This window comes from Eublepharis macularius, chromosome 14 (genome assembly GCF_028583425.1).
Source record: "Eublepharis macularius isolate TG4126 chromosome 14, MPM_Emac_v1.0, whole genome shotgun sequence".
Taxonomy (NCBI): Eukaryota; Metazoa; Chordata; class Lepidosauria; order Squamata; family Eublepharidae; genus Eublepharis; species Eublepharis macularius.
The window spans coordinates 41,288,872-41,308,312 of NC_072803.1; the positions used below are offsets into that span (position 1 = coordinate 41,288,872).

The 19,441-nt window shown below is 42.9% G+C and overlaps 1 protein-coding gene across 1 annotated transcript in view; it reads right to left on the bottom strand.

Annotated features, from left to right (window-relative positions):
• The window catches only part of CRB2 (crumbs cell polarity complex component 2), a 49,089-nt gene extending 30,393 nt beyond the window's left edge, over window positions 1–18,696 (bottom strand). The window contains exons 1-2 of the mRNA XM_054997253.1: window positions 18,624–18,696; window positions 317–1,009 (exon numbers count right to left, since the gene is read on the bottom strand). Of these exons, the coding sequence (XP_054853228.1) occupies window positions 317–1,009; window positions 18,624–18,696 (766 nt within the window). The remainder of the gene's footprint in view (window positions 1–316; window positions 1,010–18,623) is intronic.
• Between the last annotated feature and the right edge of the window lie 745 nt (window positions 18,697–19,441).

The following is a 19,441-nucleotide window of genomic DNA, read 5'->3' on the forward strand; positions in this document are numbered from 1 at the left end:
GAAAAGAGGACGCTCCAGGAGTGAGGCATCTCTACAGAAAAGACCAACTTCTTCATCACCATCCAACTTGTCCCCACAGGCGGGGACATACACGAAGGATCTCTGCATATCCTACTCTTTCCTAATGTGGTTCATCCATATTTCTCCAATAAATACTCATCAGCCCCAGCGTGCACTCTGGCTACCTGTAGCATGGAAACAGTTGGATGGTAAGGCACTAATGCCCTTTCTAGATAACTATTACTCACTGGAACGAGATTGGTGAATTAAAATGGCCCTTTAGCCAAATCCAGTAAGGTGAAGGGGCAAGTAGTACCTGTGTAGCCAGGCAGGCAATGGCAAACATAGTGGTCCATCTGGTTGAGGCAGGTGCTGTTATGTTGGCAAGGCCGGGAGGCACATTCGTTGATGTCTATCTCACAGTGGTGGCCCTGGAAGCCAGGCACACAGAAACAGCTGTACTCATTGACTCTATCCAGGCAGATTGCACCATTATGGCATGGGCTGGAGGCACATTCATCCACATCCTCTTCACAGTAAGTCCCAACATGACCAGGTCGACACTTGCAGGTATACCACCCAGCAGTCTCAATACAAGTACCATTGTTGCGGCAGGGATTGCTGGAGCAATGAGAGGGCTGAATTTGGCAGCTGTCTCTATTCTGACATTGGCAGCCATATCCATTGGTAATCTTGATGCACTCAAAGTGAGGTTGTGGACAAGGGCTACTCTCACACATGTCAGTTTCAAAATTACAGCCAAAACCTATCAGGCCTGGCCTACAGTGGCAGGTGTAATTCATCTGTCCAGGAGTTGCACTGCAAATCCATTCAGGTGGACATGCATATCTACTACATGCATCATACAGGAACTCACAGTTCCGTCCCACATAGGCCAGAGGATTCTGAGGACAGAGGCATCTGTAGCTCCCTTCTGCATCCTCACAGGTCCCTCCATTCTTACATGGAGAGGAGTAGCAGCTACTGCCCAGTTCAGAAGAGGCAAGTCCTGTGGAAAAAAGAGCAATTTTGGTCAGACTGATGCTGGCATAAGGGCAGCTGTATGTTAGTGCCAACTGAGCAGGGTAAACCTCAGTTGGATAATAGGCACCTTTTGATTGGCATTAGAGTTTGGTCCTACACTATTGTTGTAATAACAACAACAACAACATTCAATGTATATATCGCCCTTCAGGACAACTTAACACCCACTCAGAGCTGTTTACAAAGTATGTGATTATCATCCCCACAACAAAAAACCCTGTGAGACTCCACCATCTACAGGCTCCACCCCCCCCCCCCCAAATCTCCAGGAATTTCCCAACCTGGACCTGGCAACCCTAGTCTTGATCTGTATTAAGACAGCAATCTTCACCTACTAATGCTGGTTATAGGATTTAACACTGAACCAGAAGAGTGGGAAAGAAAATTCAAAGCCACACTAAGGTTTTGTACAAAAGTCCTTGGAAAAGCCCCATTTCAGGTAATGTTAGTGAGTTGATCCCTGGTCTTGATCTTCCACTTGAAGCAAAGGGTAAACATGGGGAATCTACACAGTTTAGTGTAGTGGCATTGGATACACTAAACTACTGTATAAAAAACAGGATGCAAGCTTTCAGGTTACACAGGATGTTAAAAAACTGGCCATGAAGATGTTATTTCACTAACTGACGTGCTTTACCTCTTCGTTGGCTCTGCCACATTGATTTCTGCCCCCTCCCCATACTCTCCATGACTCACCTTCAGATTGTCTCCCTCCCCTGTTGACTGAACATCAAACTGGAGGTGTTGGGTGAGGGGATATTGCAGCACTTTCCCCCAGTTTGGCCCCATCCCTCCCTCCTTTCATGTGACACTGTGGAATGTGCTGTGCTTTGCAATGTCCAGCACACCCTTTATCCTACCGTCAGGGCTTTTATTTCAAATTCCCACTGAGGCAGAAAACAGGGATGACAGAACATGCCTGGAATTCACTGCAGCAATTAGAGCGGGAAACTCAGGCTCCTGCTCAAAAGCAGGGCTCCCCTCGCTGGCAAGCTGCTCTAATGAGAAGCCAGCCTCAGCCTGGATCACAGAAAAACTCCAGGAGGCAACAAGGCCCTGGCACAACACGCTGGTTGCTCCATCTGCAGCAAAAGTAGCTGTACCACAGGTACATGGAAACGGCTTGCAGTCAGACTGTCAGGAGCTGAGGTGCACCTGCCATGAAAAGACTGTAAGCCACTGCTAGGAATGGACTGTCACAACACCAGATGGACTACAGTATAGAGAATCCGTGTATCAACAGCACTAACATTGGCACCATTCATTGCTAGTTTTTATGGGTCATTTCCTAAAAAAGATAGATACTTGGCCTCAAGCTCATCTGGAATTTTAATCCTGGCATCCGTTTTAAACTGAGGTCCTGTAGTAAAGAATGAATATTCAGACTAATGTTTATTGCATGTGGCCAAAGGTCATCACAATTAAGCAAATAAAACTCATAAGTAAAACATGAACAATAAATGAAAAAGCTATGTCAAAAACACCTAAAAATACATTAGGAGTCTGAACCATCAAGCACAGCTCAAGCTCAGATTTTCTTCACTGACAAGGCAAACTGTGCTACTCTATAAGAGTTCCCTGCCTGCCGAACCCATTCATGTTGCTCGATTCTGCCTGGCAACCGAGTGGGGTGGAGTGATTAGAAGGAAACCATGGAATCCTGCATCAGGTGGGAGGCATAAAGGGAGTGGGGCAGGGAGTCCCCCAACAGGAAGTGTCTCTTCACGGAGGGAGGGGCAGCTGTTCCCTTCCCAGGCATGGGTGTGTGTGTAAGGATCTCTCACCTGGAGATGGCTTTTTCCCCACTCTCCTTTGCCACAGACACCATTATTACACGGGGAGAGGGGAATGTCAAAAGATAGTCTCCTGTGCGAGGGAAGCACATAGACACTATGGAGAGGAGGCAACTGCTTCTCCCCTGCAGGGAGACTCACATAGGGTGCAAGAGGGACTTTTGTGGGTGTTTGGGAAGGGGGGGTTGGCAGCAGTAGGCCTTATTCATAGGCACTGCACCAGATGCAGGGAGACATGTTTGTGCGTGAAAGGTGAGGAGAGCATTCTCGGGGGGAGGGGAGGACATGTATAATTCTTATATTTATTTCATTGATTTGATATTTAGAGGTTGGAGAGTCACCCATCATTTCTTGAAATTTATGTGGCTAATACATCATTTTAAAAATCATTTACATATATCACAGAAAGGTGATATGAAAGTATGTGTTATGTTTTCATAGTGAGATAATCTGCTTTTTCAGTTTTGCAAAATGCGCGGATTGTGACAAAGGGGGGTTCCTGGGCATGTGAGGTTCTGTGAAAATTTTCCCAGCATGAATTGCTCTCTAGGGTCTGTTTGAAACATTTCTCTTCACGCCAAACAGTCTAGCAGAAACAGGATAGGTTAGACAGTTAAGGAGCCTGGTTGCTGCCCCAGGCAAAGCTCCTGCTGCGTTCCAAGTATTGGTATAAAATAATGATTTTGAAGAAAAAAGAGGCAGCAACACAAGCCATTCATAAATGGTTTTGCCAGCACGGGCTTCTCTGGAAGCATGCAAGATGAATGAAGAGGTTGTTTTTACCAAGCCTGCTTCCTCCATTTTCAGCCCTAGAGCTTTTTCTTGGCATGGTTCTGGTTCTTAATTTTCATGGTGTTTGATCTGCTGATGTTCCTTACAAGGTAGAGGACATCCTAACTGTCTGGCTCTTTGAGCTCCTAGAAATTAAGTGCTGACACCTAGAATCTTGAACTACTTCCTTTGGCTTTGTTGGGGTGGGTCTTGAGGAAGTGCTTGTGAGGGGGTGGCATTCATTTATGCCCTACATTTTGACTTCTGCAGCCTAACTCAGTTTGGCTGAAGTAGCCAGATGGCAAGTTCAGCAACAGAGTGACTAAATTAAGTTGCTCTGAAAGTAGCAGTAGCTGTTTGCAGAATCAAAATGGGGGGGGGAGGTAGGGGGTCATGTATTTTAATGGGAGTAGCGGTGCATATCTTCTCCTCCCAGCCAGTTCCAGAAGTTCACATTCTTTTCAGTAACTGAATACATTTGTAGCTGTTGCTAACATTCACTTTAATGTGTCTAGTGAAATCTTGGATGGCTGTGTCATCCTCTTTGGGACGTACATATTGCCACTGTCTTTGCCCTCTTAAACATGTGCTTGCTTGGTGTATGTGGCATCCTTCCTGTGTTAGCAGTGGGATGCGAAGCACAGAAGGAGAGAGGAAACCTGGTTTGGGATAGTTTAGTGATTGTGTTGCATCTGAGTTTCACAGGACAAGAACTTCACATGTACACTCTCACAGCGTTTATTCCTCCTCAGCTTGCATACTGAACAAATGAGGAAAGCTCTGAGGAGTTCAAATTCTTCTGTCATGCAGGCTCAATACTAACTCTTGCTTCTTCTCCATGGACTCATATCAGAAATTTTCCTAGAAATGACTGCTGAGGTTCCAGTAGGCAGCTGGTGGCATAGCTGGTGCCTTTTCCATATAGTAAAGTTTCCAACCTCCAGGTGGATCCTGAAGTTCTCCTGGAAATAACTGGTCTCCAGACCTCAAAGATCAATAACCCTGCAGGAAATGGCAGCTTCACAGCTGAACTGTATGGCCTAATATCCCTGCTAAGCATCCTCCCCAGGCTCTGCTCCCAAAGCTCCAGGAGTTTCCCAAGCCAGAGTTGGCAACCGTACCCAAAACACATCTAAAGACAGCACTAAGAGCATAAGAAAGCTTAGAGACCTTCCAGCTCAAACCCTGCCCCCTGCACTTTCTCAAATCACCTAGCAGCAAGGCCTCCTAAGCCTTATATGCTGCCGTCCGCATGGGCATGGCAGCAGTATCACCGGCCTCCCTGTAATTCCAATGATAGCCCTCCCCAGTGTGAGCCAACACTGCTGCTAAGTAAGTTCAAATCACAGAAAAAGCAGCAGCTTACGACAGGGAAAGTAAGTGGGGGCAAAACAAACACAAATTTCAAAGAGGTTGTCTGGACCAAGTTCCACATGGGTTTGAAGTAGGAATACTTTGATCTTCCTAACCCATAGTAGTGGCAGTGCTAGTAGTAATAGTAATAACAACATCAACAACAATAATAATGTTATTATTTTAGGCATTTTATACTCCATCTTTCAAAAATGTATCCAAAGGAGTTTACAGTTATCAAATACTACTAACAATGAAATGTCAACTATAAATACAGTAAAACCATCAGGTATGATAAATATTGGATAAGCCACACAATATCAGATCAGTGGCAGGAATAAAAATCACCCTTATTCACATCAAAGGCCAACAAATATATCTTCATATTTCACCAGAAGGCTAGGAGAGTACATACGGAAAAGACCCTGTCTTGTGTGCTTGTAAATGTTTCTTTCCGGTAATGTGCTGGCCCCTCCTTGGAGGCCTGCTCTGGGCAACCCTCCTCCTCCTCCTCCGGGGCATGTATCTACTTCCATCACTACCCCCCACAATATACTCAGCCCAACCAGAGGCACATGAAAGAGGTTCATTATTTACAAGGAGAAAGGTCCTTTGGAGCAAGCTATATTGAAGAATCTGTGTTGTCAAGCACTCCTTATAGGTCCCCACTAATGAACTGGAGGAACAAATGCTAGCTAAAGCTCAGAGAAGCCTGGAGGAGGAAGATGAAGTGCATGGCGTGAGATATATAATGACAGGTCTTCAAAAACTAATAAATATAAGTTTTCTGATGTTCGGAAGACCACCACCTACCATCCATAAGGACTTGCTTTAAAGGGCATCAGTACTTCATTATGGAACAGGGAAGAAGGCAGAAAACGACCCTGAAAGTGACTTTTAACCACCTATGGGATTACATCCAATTGCTGTTTAACAACTGAAACTGATAACATAATCAGGATAATGCATTATCACTAAAAGGTAATGCATTATCCTGATCTCAGGAGCCACATCACTACAGAATATTAGGACAGTGCCTTTTCCAGTTATACTTCAAATAATTGACACAGTATGCTGGAGTTTGAATCTGGACCCTCAAACAGGTCAAACAGTAAGTTGTAGCCCACTCAACCTCAGACAGAATTTTGGTACCATGTGTCAAGCTGTGCCCAACAAGTGTCTATTCTGTTGCACTCATTCACATGGAAGCACAACAGCTGCAATGGCACTAGGAAATTAACACCGTACTTCATTTTCTGAAGAGAGGTCAAGTTTTACATGTGTTGTTGCACTTGAGAAGCATGTCTTTTTTGTAATCTTCACTTTTGATCTTTTCAGTGATTAGGGTCCATGGGCATAGACTATTATTTTATTAATGAACACTTTGAATATGTAAAGTGCATAATTAGCAGAATGTCTCAATTAGCCTTTGCTCCTAAATGACTCAAGCAAAGAAAATTGCTGCTCTATGAATTGTTTGATAAGTTTGTACATTGAAATGATGGCATCATCTCCCTTGCCATGAGGAAATTTCCAGTTTTGACACTGTGATGATTGGGTGAGACACCCTGAACTTTTGCTCTTTGTCCTCCTGATGCAAAAATTGCACTAGACAGCTACTACCCTTTCCAGAAAAGTGGCTCTGCACATATGAGAAGAACAGAGAACAGATTCAGATAAACTTCAAAGGCTGACACAGATAAAGAGCATAAGCCTCCCCCCACACCCCTTCCCACCTGCAGCGCAAGTCTGGAATTTGCATTTACAGAGGCCTTGCAAAGAAATTACTTTTATACTAGGTTGATGCCTTTTTGTATCTTTATGAAAGATATAAATGAACTACTCACAGAGCTATAAATATATTCTAATTCCTCTCTTTAAGGTTACTGTGAAACCCATCAGATATACGACATTCACACAAGCTGTCTGTTAACAAAACATATGAAATTTCAGTGAGGGGGAGGAATCCCAGGAGCTAACTACACCAGAAGCAGTTTTAGAAAAAAAACTTTTCAAGGCAAAATTCCACAGTCAGCCTGAACCAACAATCTACAACTTGTGGCTCTAGAGTCAAATGTGGTTTAGTATGAAACTAAATTTGGTTCTTAAAAAAAGAAAGAAAATAGTTAAAATATTTTGGAGGGATAGTTAGGATGCTAGATAATAACCTGTATGTGAAAGGAACAACAATCAAAGACTTTTATGGACTAAAAGGGTTCTTGGAGATGCTTCACAGAAAAGAAAATTATAGTGTATTTAGTATATTTGCCAGTAATCCAAGTATGAACCATGCACAGATTTATGTTAGCGCTCCTTTTATATTTATTAGTTTTTGTTAGAAAAAATTGCACTTGAGGTCTTTATTTCCAGCACAGAAGGACTGTATACCCCAGCTTCACATGCAAACAAACACCCCAGAGACAACAACTGCAGAAGGGTCATGTGTACCACTTCCTAATAAAGGGCCCACAAAACCCAGTGCTTGAGCAGCAGGTTTATGGACTTTTAATCAACATGTCCGTTATCAGTAATGTTATGCTGTATATTTTCAGCTATGCAAATAGGCTTTCTTAGACTGCCTCTTTGTTGATCTCTTGCTCTGCACATTGACATAATTTGGCTTTTTAATTATAAATGGTTGTTGACCCCTGCTCTGAACAGACAAGCAAAGAATCCCTGTGCTACATGGCCCTCTGTGCTACATGGCCCTACTTCTGAAACTGACTTTCTAACCCCCACCCCTCCCCTGTGGGCTGCAAAAACAGATCCCTTGAGATCTTTATTTCCAGCACAGAAGGACTGTATATCCCAGCATCACATGCAAACAAATACTCCAGAGACAACAACTGCAGAAGGGTCATTGCAAGCTGCAGCATAGGTCTCCGAAAGAGATAGGATTCTGGATTATTGTCACTCCACTGTGAAACAAAGCCATGCAGTATGTCAATGAATTGCAAGATGTATCGAACATCTTCCACTTCCAAAGATCCTAGCTACAACTTTAGCAATTCAAATGCCTGGAACTGGGACCTTGGAGAGTTACACTAGCTTATGAAAAACAGTTGCCTCCTCTTATGGGCTAAGTTGGTACCTCTTTTCCAATAATAACAAATTCAGTAGTTCAAAAGAAAACTTGCCTACAAGCTATCAAAGAAATGAAATGAAACTGATCTAGTAGAATAAAAAACAGTCTAAGTTAATGACAGCTAGGTTGATTACATTTTTATCCTGCTTTGCCTCCAATGAACTTAGGGCAGTAAACATGATTCTCTCTTACAACAAAACTGCGAGGTATATTATGCTGGGGAAAAAGTGTCTGGCCCACTCATGACTGAGTGGGGAACTGAATCTAGGTCTCCCCATCCATTCTCCAAAAGTCTTATACCATATGTGTGGTATGCACACTTGTATGTTCATATTCCTAAAAGCTTTCAGCTTTATACAAAATCATGGCCTCTCAGATTTTCCCAGTGAGTAGGAGGTGGCTGAGACAAAATATCATCTGTAACTTTTCGACATTCAATTGCTTTTCTTTTGGTCCTAAGCCATGACCAAATTTTGAATGGCTCTAACCACCACCCATGTGGCTCTAACCCCCACCGCAACTTAAATGTCACATTAACATTAGCCATGCACACTACCTGCTGCTTCATTGTCCTCCAGACAGTTCTGATGATAAGCACCCTCTAAACTGCCCAAACCCCTCACTTAAAATTCCAGGGAGGAAGACAAAAGCATTGGGGCTTATCAGCCCACTTCCTTTTTTAAAACACACAATCTACCTTTCATGTTCCATTAAAAACAGAGCAAATGCTTGCAAGAGAAATGCAAACACTTATAATTTGAAAAGATGCACATCTGATTGCTGGTGACAGAGTCTCCACTTGCCCTTTCATTGTATAATTCTTCAGTGTTACTTGCTATCTTTCAGGATAATGCAAAGGGGGGGATCCCTTAGTATTGTCCCCAGTTCTACAAATAAATCTGATTCTCAGTTCATCACTCTTGTCATTTTAGCACACACCATTTAATGAAGCAGTTGGATAAAAAGTGCCTGAACAACCAGAATTTGATGGCATTTGGTGGAGTCAGATGAGACTCCAGCTACAACAAGAGCCTGAACCAAACCAAAAATGAACACACTGGAACCAGCATCATTTTTTAAGCTTAGCCTGCTGATACAGCTAAAGTGAATGGGAAGAAAGAGATCCTACCCAAAGGGGAAAGGGCTACTAAGAAATCTGAATTTTGGAATGAATGTTAGTGTCTGTTGGTAGGTATTTAAGATTTAGAGTTGTGAAAAGGGTAGCCCATTTTTGAGCGGAGGGCAGTATTTAATATTCTTTCTATCTCACCTTTTCTCTTACAAACTCAGAGCAGCATCTATGGTTCTCCCTTCCCCATTTTATTCTCACAACAACTCTGTAGGGTAGATTTGGCTGAGAAAGAAAGATTAGCCCAAGGTCAAAAAGTCAATTTCATGGTGAATGGAAATTTGAACACCAGGTCTCTCTAGACCTACTCTACCAACTACAAAACATGAGCTTGGGAAAGTAGGATGGGATATTTCAGTTCAGTGGCATCAAAATTCAAGTTTAGTAGGAGTCATTCACACAATGTTTAATTTATCACCCAAGGATAGTTGATAGTTGAAATCTTGGTCCTCCTTCCACTAATCTGGAAGTTCCTCTTCCAAACCCAGATATTTTGGATTGGTAGTAATTACTCATCCTGCACATGCCTTAGAATGTTTTTTTTCGTCTTACTGAGAGCACTAGTACAGAGAGAAGGGAGGAGCTAAAGAACATGAGGGAGCAGGTACTGACCATGGCGGTGTTATGGTACATCCCAGCTCAAAGACCATTTCCCACGTCCACATCCAGTTCCTGCACTTGTGCAAAATTAACTGCATAATATTTGTGTGGTTTTATTTGGCTTTCATGCCCATTTCAGAAGTACAAAACCCAAGAGGGCAATCTGTCTAAAGTTCCTGTTGACCTGCTAAGTAATTGCCCTTTAGAGTCAACAGCATAAAGGGGGGGAATGCTTTGGCCCCCTGAGCAACACACATAGCTAAACAACTACTAGGAAAACTTTAAAAGGAGGGATGGAAAGAGTTATGTTTCCATGGCAATGGAAAGGCATGTGCTTATATTAGTAAATCCTGGGTGACCTCTGCTGCCCTCCCTCCTCTCCTGGTCAGCACAAGGGATTAGCTGAAGGGCATTTCTCTGGATGACTCCCAGGAAGGAAGGAACCTGGAGTTGAACAGTGCAGTGAAAGGCTGGGGGCCCTCCTGGGACTGCTGAGCAGTCTCTCCTGCTCTTACAGGGAATATACAAAAAAACGGACACTTTAGTTTAACAGATGCAACACTGTCAAATTCCTGTACTAGAATCTGACAGTTAATACCAACAAACTCAGTGTGTGTGTTGTGGGGGGTACTTTAAATTTACTCATGCAGTGAATCCACTTTTATAAAGGAGAATCAACAGAAGTGCTAGAATAAGGGAGGGAGCAGTATTTGAACTCTTCTATGAAAAAAATTATGGATCTCCAGTTCTGTACTGCATTTACACGATCATTGCCAGGGAAGTGCTGGCTCAGTCCAGGGAGACTTCCTGGCTCACAACTCGCTTTCTTGGCCCCTTTGGTGCAGACTGTGTATTCTGGGGCCACAGGAACACCATTTCCAGCTGAATAAGACTGCCCTCCTTACCTGCTTCACTTGGGAACACCACCTAGGCATACCTCTCAGTCTTGCTCAGCTCTGTCACTACCAACTCTCAAGAATGTCAGAGCAGAGTAAAAATGTTCAGGTCCTATCAGGAACGAGAGGGAGACATTCCTCCACCACTACTACCATCAGCTTCCCATTTTTGCCTCAATTCGACTCCTGAATAGCCATGGGAAACAGGCACATTAGCTCACTATGCCTCTGTGTGGGACACCCCCTTCCTTCTTAACTGCACAATCATATAAATGCATATAAAGGAACTGGGCTTTATCAGATAACTGAGCCAGAGTTTATTCTCACAACAAAAGGAACATTATTGAAAACCATGTGCAGAACACCTCTCTGCTCACCACCTACATCTTGTAATCCAATTTTTGCTTGTTTCTGGGATGTATTATACTTTTCTATCGCATTGTTTTCTAGTTTTGTAATCCACCTCAAGAAAGGTGTACGTTAAATGAAGTAAATAAATAAATATATTAAAAGGTATAAAATAACCTGCTCTCTGGACTTGCCTACGGAACTCATAGAAACTATTTATTTATTTATGGGTTTTTTTAAATGCCAGCTTTCCTGGAGAACCTATCTGAAACAGCTTATAAATTATTATAGTAAAACATAACATTAAAAGTTATAAATTAAAACCCAGCATTAAAAAAACCCAGCCAGAGAATAAAAAACAAATAATTGAACTGCTGAAAGTGAATTCAACAATTTTCAGACTAAATGTACACTGTAAAATGATTTTAAGAGATCAGCCCTTTAAGTCAAAGCTTGAGTAAACAGAAATGTGTCTGGAACCTAAAAGAAAGTAAGGTAGGTGGCCAAATGAACCTCAAGGGAAAAGGCATTCCACAGATGAAATATCACTACTGAAAAAGCCCTGCCTCGCCTATGAAGGCAGCAGTTTGTGAGGTAGATCTTTACTAGCAAGCTGGACAATATGGGAGGAAGTAGTCTTTCAAGAACCCTGTCCCTAAGCCATTTAGGGCTTTAAAGGTAAGAATGTCCTGGGGACTGAATGCTATCTCTAAATGGTTTGCAAGTACACTAGGATCTGATCATCTCCCCCCTCCCCCAATACCCTGCCTGGAATCACCTTCATAGACTAGAGGGGAAAGGCTCACTGTTTCAGGTTACAGCAGGCTCACTGCCTCTGCAGGGGCTGCCAGTACCAAAACTGACAAACTGAATATTCATAGCATCATTAAGCACAATATGAAGGGTGTTCTCGATGAATAGAGGACTCACCAGGTGTTCATTTGATCATCACTCCTGGTCTCATTCAGCCTTGGAGATGAGACCCTGCCTATAATCATATTTCTAGGTAGTTCAAGAAGGGGATGATGCAAAGACCATAAATCCACATTGGTTTTATAGTTGTCTTCCCTGGGCTGCCCCAGAAGCTCTTTGATCTCCCACTTCTCATTGTGACCCTGCTTCCTCAGCAACACCCCCCCCCCAGATGACCTTCATGCTTTCCATCCTCTCTGATCTCCAGATCATCAAACACAGAAATGGGATCAAGGAAGGGAGCTCTTGTGTGTTCAGGTTAACTATACTGGCTCTCAAGCTTTAATGCTAAATCCAATCTAAATACACTAGCAGTTAACACAGACAAATCAGCCACTTACAAGAGGAAGGAACACTACGGCAGGGACACGTCTGACATCTCTTCAAGATGTCTACAGGGAAGGAGATCAGACAGCATCAGATTTACTCCCAACTGGAAGTACATATGCCCTTGGAAGACAACCAGAAGGCTTCAACTGGGTCAGAAAGCAGCTGCTCACTTCCCATCAAGTAGTCGAAAGCAGGCATATATTCAGTGTCTTCTGTGCTAGTTTCACTAGTGGCCATCTACTTCTAGTCCCAATTAAAAGTGCTGATCTTAACCATTAAAGCCTGTTATGGTCCATGACCCTCATATCTTAAGGATCACCTCTCCCTACATGAGCCTCCTGCCAGCTGATGCCTTGCTTATTGGCCAACTCTACAGTAGGTCAATGAAGTTATGGGTAAAGAAGAATCTTTACAGCTGTGACTCTCAGACTCTCAGACCACATCCCTGAATTTAGAAAATGTACCAATTAGGGTATTTTAAACATATGATATAGCTATAGCTCTATGGGTGGGGTACGCAGAGGGATAGTGGGTGTGGAGAAATCAGCATCAGTAATGAGACAGGAAACCTATGTCTCTATTCAGTCCAGGTGGATGCATTGGCTGAATAGAGACATAGGCTACCCCTTTGCATACCCCACCCTATCCAATTACGCCTGCTATTGTCATTCACCAGCTATTATCATTTGGCTTCTGTAATCACTCCATGCTCCTAGATATAAGGACAGATGGACTCACATTCTAGCTGTATCTGAAAAAGTGAGCTGTGGCTCACGAAAGCTCATACCCTACCACAAATTTCATTAGTCTTATAGGTGCTACTGGACTCTTGCTCTTTTCTACAGGTACAGACAGACTAATAGGGCTACCCATCTTTATATAGATATAAATATAGATATATAGATACATACCTTGTCCTCAATGTGAAAAGAATTCTAAGATGGCTAAGCATTTCGCTGACTTGGTTTTTAACTGATTGTTTTTATGTTATTAAGTTTTATATTTTATTATTTTACTTACTGCTTTTAATTTTGTTTTGGTTAATTTGATTGACTTTTTTGTAAATTAGTTTGAAAAAGTGGGATATTGGTATTTTAAATGAATTTAAATAAGTTATAAATAACTGGAAACACAGCTGTGTGCTATTTAAGTTCCAAAAAGCAAAATCAGGAAACAGGAGTTGAACATCGACAGTACCAATAATGCATGGGCTTGATATGTCCTCCTGTCACATCAACTGCATCACCTCAACTGACCCTGAGAGTCTCCTGCTATGACCACAAGTGAGATCAACACAGTCTGTGTGCTGCTGGTGACATGCAAACAGCTCCTTTGCAGCCATGTTCTAATTCTATTGTAGAGCACCACAACAGACTGCTGTGGTGCCACACTGAACAGGTCCCTAGTTTGATGGAAAGAAGCTCAGAGCTGGCCCTGGAAACTACTAGCTGCTAATTCATTCACTGCAACTTTGAAGCTCATCACTTAACTTCTGAATGTCTGTTTGCCCGCCTTATAAATTGGAGGTGATCACAATTGTCTAGCCCTGACCTGGACAGCCCAGGTGAGCCTGATCTTGTCAGATCTCAGAAGCTAAGCAGAGTTGGCCTTGGTTAGTAATTGGAAGGGAGACCTCTAATGAAGACCAGGACTGCAAAGGCAGGCAATGGCAAACCACCTCTGTTAGTTTCTTTCCATGAAAACCCCACCAGGGGTTGCCATACATCAACTGTGACTTGACAGCACTCTCCACTAAACAATTGCCTAATAGAGGGTTGGAATTCTGTCTTTCCTGAAAACATGAATAAATGAAGTGATGCAAACATACCCATTGCATGATTTATAGGTTTATATGGTGCTTGGTAAATGTAGTGATTGTTTTTGAATAGCACACGGAGCCTTCCAAACTCTGAAGTGACCAGCCTCCTGCTTCTATGATTGCAAAGAAAAATCACCCCAATAACAGTCCTACAGCACTCTGGCTCATTCATGAGCAATACTGCATGCTACAGGCTCTCTTCAGCAACAACACAAAGCCTCCCACCATTGCTTCACACACTTGTTCAGTAACCATGGTTACCAGACACAAAAGCAGCCCTGCTGCGTCCCAGTAACCAGTGGAATTCCAGGCACTAGGAGCCAGCACATCAGACAAAGAAGTGGTATGAAGGATGGGAAGAAATTTTCAGACACAAACACTTTTCCTTCAGGTCCTGAGTCAATGGATGGATAAAATAAGAGCCCAACTCAAGCAAGGCAAATGAAAGGATTAGTAAGCAAGCAAGATGCTCGAGATTGTGAGTAGGAGGAAAAGAACCAATAGCCTTTCAGCCCAAATTCTGCCTTTTTCTTCCTGATCCTTTCCAATGCAGGACTCCTCCCTAACCTATGTATTGCTTAGTTTAAGGGCTTGGCAAGTCTGAGGCAGGCAAAGGAAACTTGTTCATTTCCCACATCTTCCTTTACAGTGAAAATGCTGGGTGAGTTCCTTAGGTGACCTTACAATCCCTAAATGACAAGAGGAACAGTCTAGGCCAAGCCTTTCCCCAGCACCTCTTGCAAATGATATTCCAGGAGGCCACAAATTGCTTTGTAAAACAGTTGCAATTTTATTCCCTAATTCAATCCCCTTGGAAGTCTTGAACATTTAGCTAGCTGACACATCAAACTTCTATTATGTATAGATGATGCATTACCAAAACCAGTCTACAGTTTTGAGAGCAAAAATTTGTTCTGCAAATGAAATGTTCTAACTCTAATGTAGGATTTTTCCTTCTGTTCTACCTTTCTCACTTTCTGCTTCTCTGTTCAATGCCCCCCATCTTCATACCAGTCCCCATATTTCAAGGATCCCACTTATTGAAAACCCAGTCACTACGTTATTGAATATATTTTTTGCCTGAAATCATCTGCTTAATAACTTCCCTCTTTTTTCCTATGGAACTTTGCAAAAAGAATCCGTTTCTAAGCAGTAAACTGCAGAACAAGAGGGTATTTTTACACTACACATTCAAAGTTGTTTGAAACTACCTTATATTTGTAGTGAACGTGCCCCAGAATTTGTGGAAAACTTGCTGTACCGTGCTTTCAGGCAAACCAGACAGAGGCAGTAGCTGCTTCTCCTCCTCCCAGAATTTCCACATTGCTGCCACAGAAGGCCCTGAAACCTGAGCAAGTTCCAGTTAACTATGAAATAAAAGCAGGTCCCATAACTTTACTTACCACAAAGCCAGAAGAAGAGAGGCAGCAGGAGAGCAGCACTGAAGTTCATGGCAGACTAGCAGGAGAGTGAATATCTATCCCTGACCAAAAGCAGCTTCAAGGCTGTGTCCTGGCCACATTCACTGGCTCTCCCCACATCCCAGGCTTAGGAAACAACCAACACCATGCTCTGAGATGCTGAGACGCTGGCTGACTCCATGCTTTGCACTAACAGGCTGGACAGACTCACTGTCCACTCACCACCCTACTGGAGTAAAAGAAAAACACAGCCTGGATTGCTCGGACTGGAGGGATAGAAGAGTCATGTGCTTGATATTGCCAAGCCCAAGCATATCTCACATATAAGATTGCTCACTATAAAACAAAAACAAAAAGGGACAAACTGTATTTGTATCAGCTGCATGATAAGCAGGAAAAAGTGATGCTTTTCTCCTTCCTACTGTAAAGAAAGCACATTTGTTGATTTGGGTAGAATGCTGCTGAAAGACGATCAGGTCAAGTAAAAAAGAAAAGATCATGGTCAAGTAAAAAGATACCCTTTTCCTCTCTTCCCCTCCGCCAACAAATCCAAGATTGATAGCTGAAGCATCAGAAGGAATTGTAAAAACACCAGCTTAACACACTGGAACACATGTAGTGAGGCAGCCAGAACCTGCAGAGCAAAAGGCTCTAAATAAATAACAGTGCAGTTTTAAGCAGAATCACACCCTTCTGAGCCCATTGACTTTGACGGGCTTAGATGGATGTAACTCTGCTTGGGACTCACCATAAAACTATGCAAGCCAAGCAGAAGGTAAAAGAAAGAAAAACAAGTCTGGATCACTTGCCAGTATATGAGGACAGAATGGGGGGTGGGGGGGGTCTTCCTGATCTAAAATATAGTGATTTTTTCCTCAAATATATAATTCAGATTAGAGACCTGCCAAATATGCCAAACTAGACATGACAACATCCTCGAGTCTACCATAGGGACACCACTGCCATTTAAAAGTAATTTTAAAATGCTATGAGGGTCTGATCTTGATTGGGCCTGCAGCATGGAAGGTTGAGGTGCTCTTGTACATCCCCCCCCCAGTGTTTTTTCAAGTGCCAAAACAGCCAAACGCATACATTCCACCATGGCTGTTTCAGCACTTTAAAAGGTGCAGGGGTAGAAACAAGAGTGCCTTAGCTCTCTGCACTGTCAGCCAGATCAGGACTGCGCCCTTGCTGCATTTAAAAATCACTTTTAAATGATAGAAGTGTTCCTGTGGTGGGTACAAGGATGCCATCACATCTAGTCTGGCCCTAAACTTGTAGATGGAGCAGGAATTCAAACCTGCAACTCCCCAACCAAACTGCACTTAACTGACCTGTAGTTTTTTGACATGTGTAATACTGGTTAGAAGCTCTCAAATGGGACTCATATCTCAGTCTTGCAATAATATACAGAGCACATTTTCCTGCAGGGGCTCCCCATGCCATAACCTATACTTTTATGCAGCATCTAATCTAGCTGTGTGCTTCTTGCTAGGCAGCCGGGGTAGCATAATAGTTAGACTAGAATTCTGGGGACCCAGTTTCAAATTCCAGCTCACTCAATGACCTTGGAGTGGTTGCAGAATTGTTGCTGTAAGGATAAAATGGAGCAGTGAGAACCATCTTATGAACTGCTTTGGGTCTCTATTGGGGAGAAAAATAAATAAAATATACGTCTCTTCTAGCAATATGTTTGGCAAGCATACCTAAACTTACCTCTTACCCTTTTCCATCCCATTTTGTGAACTGTTTGAAAGCTGGAACTATGCCTTGGCAGCAAGGATCTCCCTGATGTTATTATGTGTAGATGAGAAATTCTGTAATGGTTGTTCAAAAGAGACTAGTAGAAGTAAAGGTAGGGTGGAGCCTTGGGGGAGGTGGGTTTGGAGCAGGACCTCATCAGGGTATAAGGCCATAGATTTGAGCCTCCAAAGTGGCCGTTTTCTTCAGGGAAACTGATCTCTGTAGTATGAAGATGTTATAATTCCAGGGAACTCCAGGCCCTACACGGAGGATGGCAACCCTACAAAGGCACGTGTGTGACTGGGGCTGATTAAATGCCTGTGCACACAGTTTCACATGTCATGGCCTGCAAGTAACTTTTGGTTACTCAGGAAAGCACATACTATTGGAAGTGCAACAGGAAATAAGGTATCCTTGGAGATGTTTGATGGACTGCAGATACATTGTCTTGTTGTAATTTGTACCACAGCCCTACAAAGTAGGTCAGGATTATTATCCCCATATTACAGATTTCAGAGGCTAAAGATCACCTGAAGCTTCTTAGTGAGTTCATGGCAGAGGCCAGGGTTTTTTTGTGTGTGTTTTTACTTCATTTACACCTTGCCTTTGTCCCAAGTGGGCACCCAGAGCATCTTACATGGTTTGCCTCACAACTAAATTTTGAGGTAGATATGACTGGCCCAAGGTCACCCAGCAAGCTGCCATGGCAGAGTCAGCATTCAAAGGGGTCTCCCAGATCCTAGTCTGACAATCTAATCACTACACCATCCTGGCTTTCAGTTTCTTAGACAACCCCTGGTAAGGGACAAAGAGTTATGAATGGTGCCACTCCTGTCCCCAATCAATCCAGTTTTATTTTTGAAAGGAAGCAGATATTCAGAGGATGCCAAATTCTGTGCAATTACAGCCCTAGCCTGATTTCCAAGGGCAAGTGAGTTAAGCCTTCAGGTGATCAGTTAATTAAATTGTCCACCAGGCTGTCCATCATCCTATTTTAAATGTGTGTTGATTTTTATTGTGTTTTAATGTCACTTTTATTATATTTTGTATTTTAATATGTCATTATCTGCCCTGAGCCTGCTTGCAGGGAGGGCGGAATAGAAATTTGAAATAAAGTAAAATAATAAAATTTCCAGCTCAATTCATTCCCCAAATGTTCACGGGAATAATGATTAGAAACACAACATGCTTAAATAATCATACAAACATATATAGAGATAAACCCCATGTTCATGTATGGGTGGGAAGTAGGGTTACCAGTCCCCTGCTGGGGGTGGGGGATTCCCTGCTCCCACCCGCCACCCTCCAATCACGCTTACCTGGCTGGCAGGGGGGCCAGATGAATTTGGCCACTTCAGAGCCCAGCAGTATTCCCACGCCGCCCAGGAGCATGCCCCGGGAGGTGTGTTGCCCTCTGCCAGCCAGGTAAACGAGCCAGATTCAAGCCGAATCAGGCCACTGTGGAGCACAGTGTGGGAGCACTCCCAGGGTGACATGTGGCCTGCGTGAGGACATCACTTCCAGGAGGCGGAGAGCACATATGTGAGAAACATTAAAAGGTAGGTGCCGGGCCTCCAACCTCCCACACGGAGGGGGGGGGAGGTCAGAGGACCTGGCGTCCCAGTGGAAAAGATAGTATTTTCTTCTAGCTGCAGCTCCGTCCTTATGCCTCATTTTTCTAGAAGGCCTTCCAATTCTGAGGAGCTGCCAAAAGGAGACTGATACCCTGTGTATAAGCAGACCATGATGTGTTGCAGTTGAGATCCTGAAAAATGCTTATTGATATACAAAAACATTTTACACTGGTTTTTAAAATATTAGTGTAGTGAACCAAAGACAAAAATTACCAAAAGATCTGAAAAATCTAAAATATTATGTCATCCTACAAAACAGCCAAAAAGATTACAAAAACAATAAGGCTCAAGATGACAATTAACAGAAATAGTGATATGGCTCAACCTCACTTGCCTAAGACTATCTGAAACAAACTGTTCCTCAGCAAACAATGGAAAGTCAGCATAGATAGTACTTTATGGATTGCTTGAGAAGGGGATGTTGAAGTCCTGGGGCAGCCACCAAGAAAGTCCTGATAGTGATTACCTCTACCTGAGATTTCATGGTTACAAGACGAGGACGA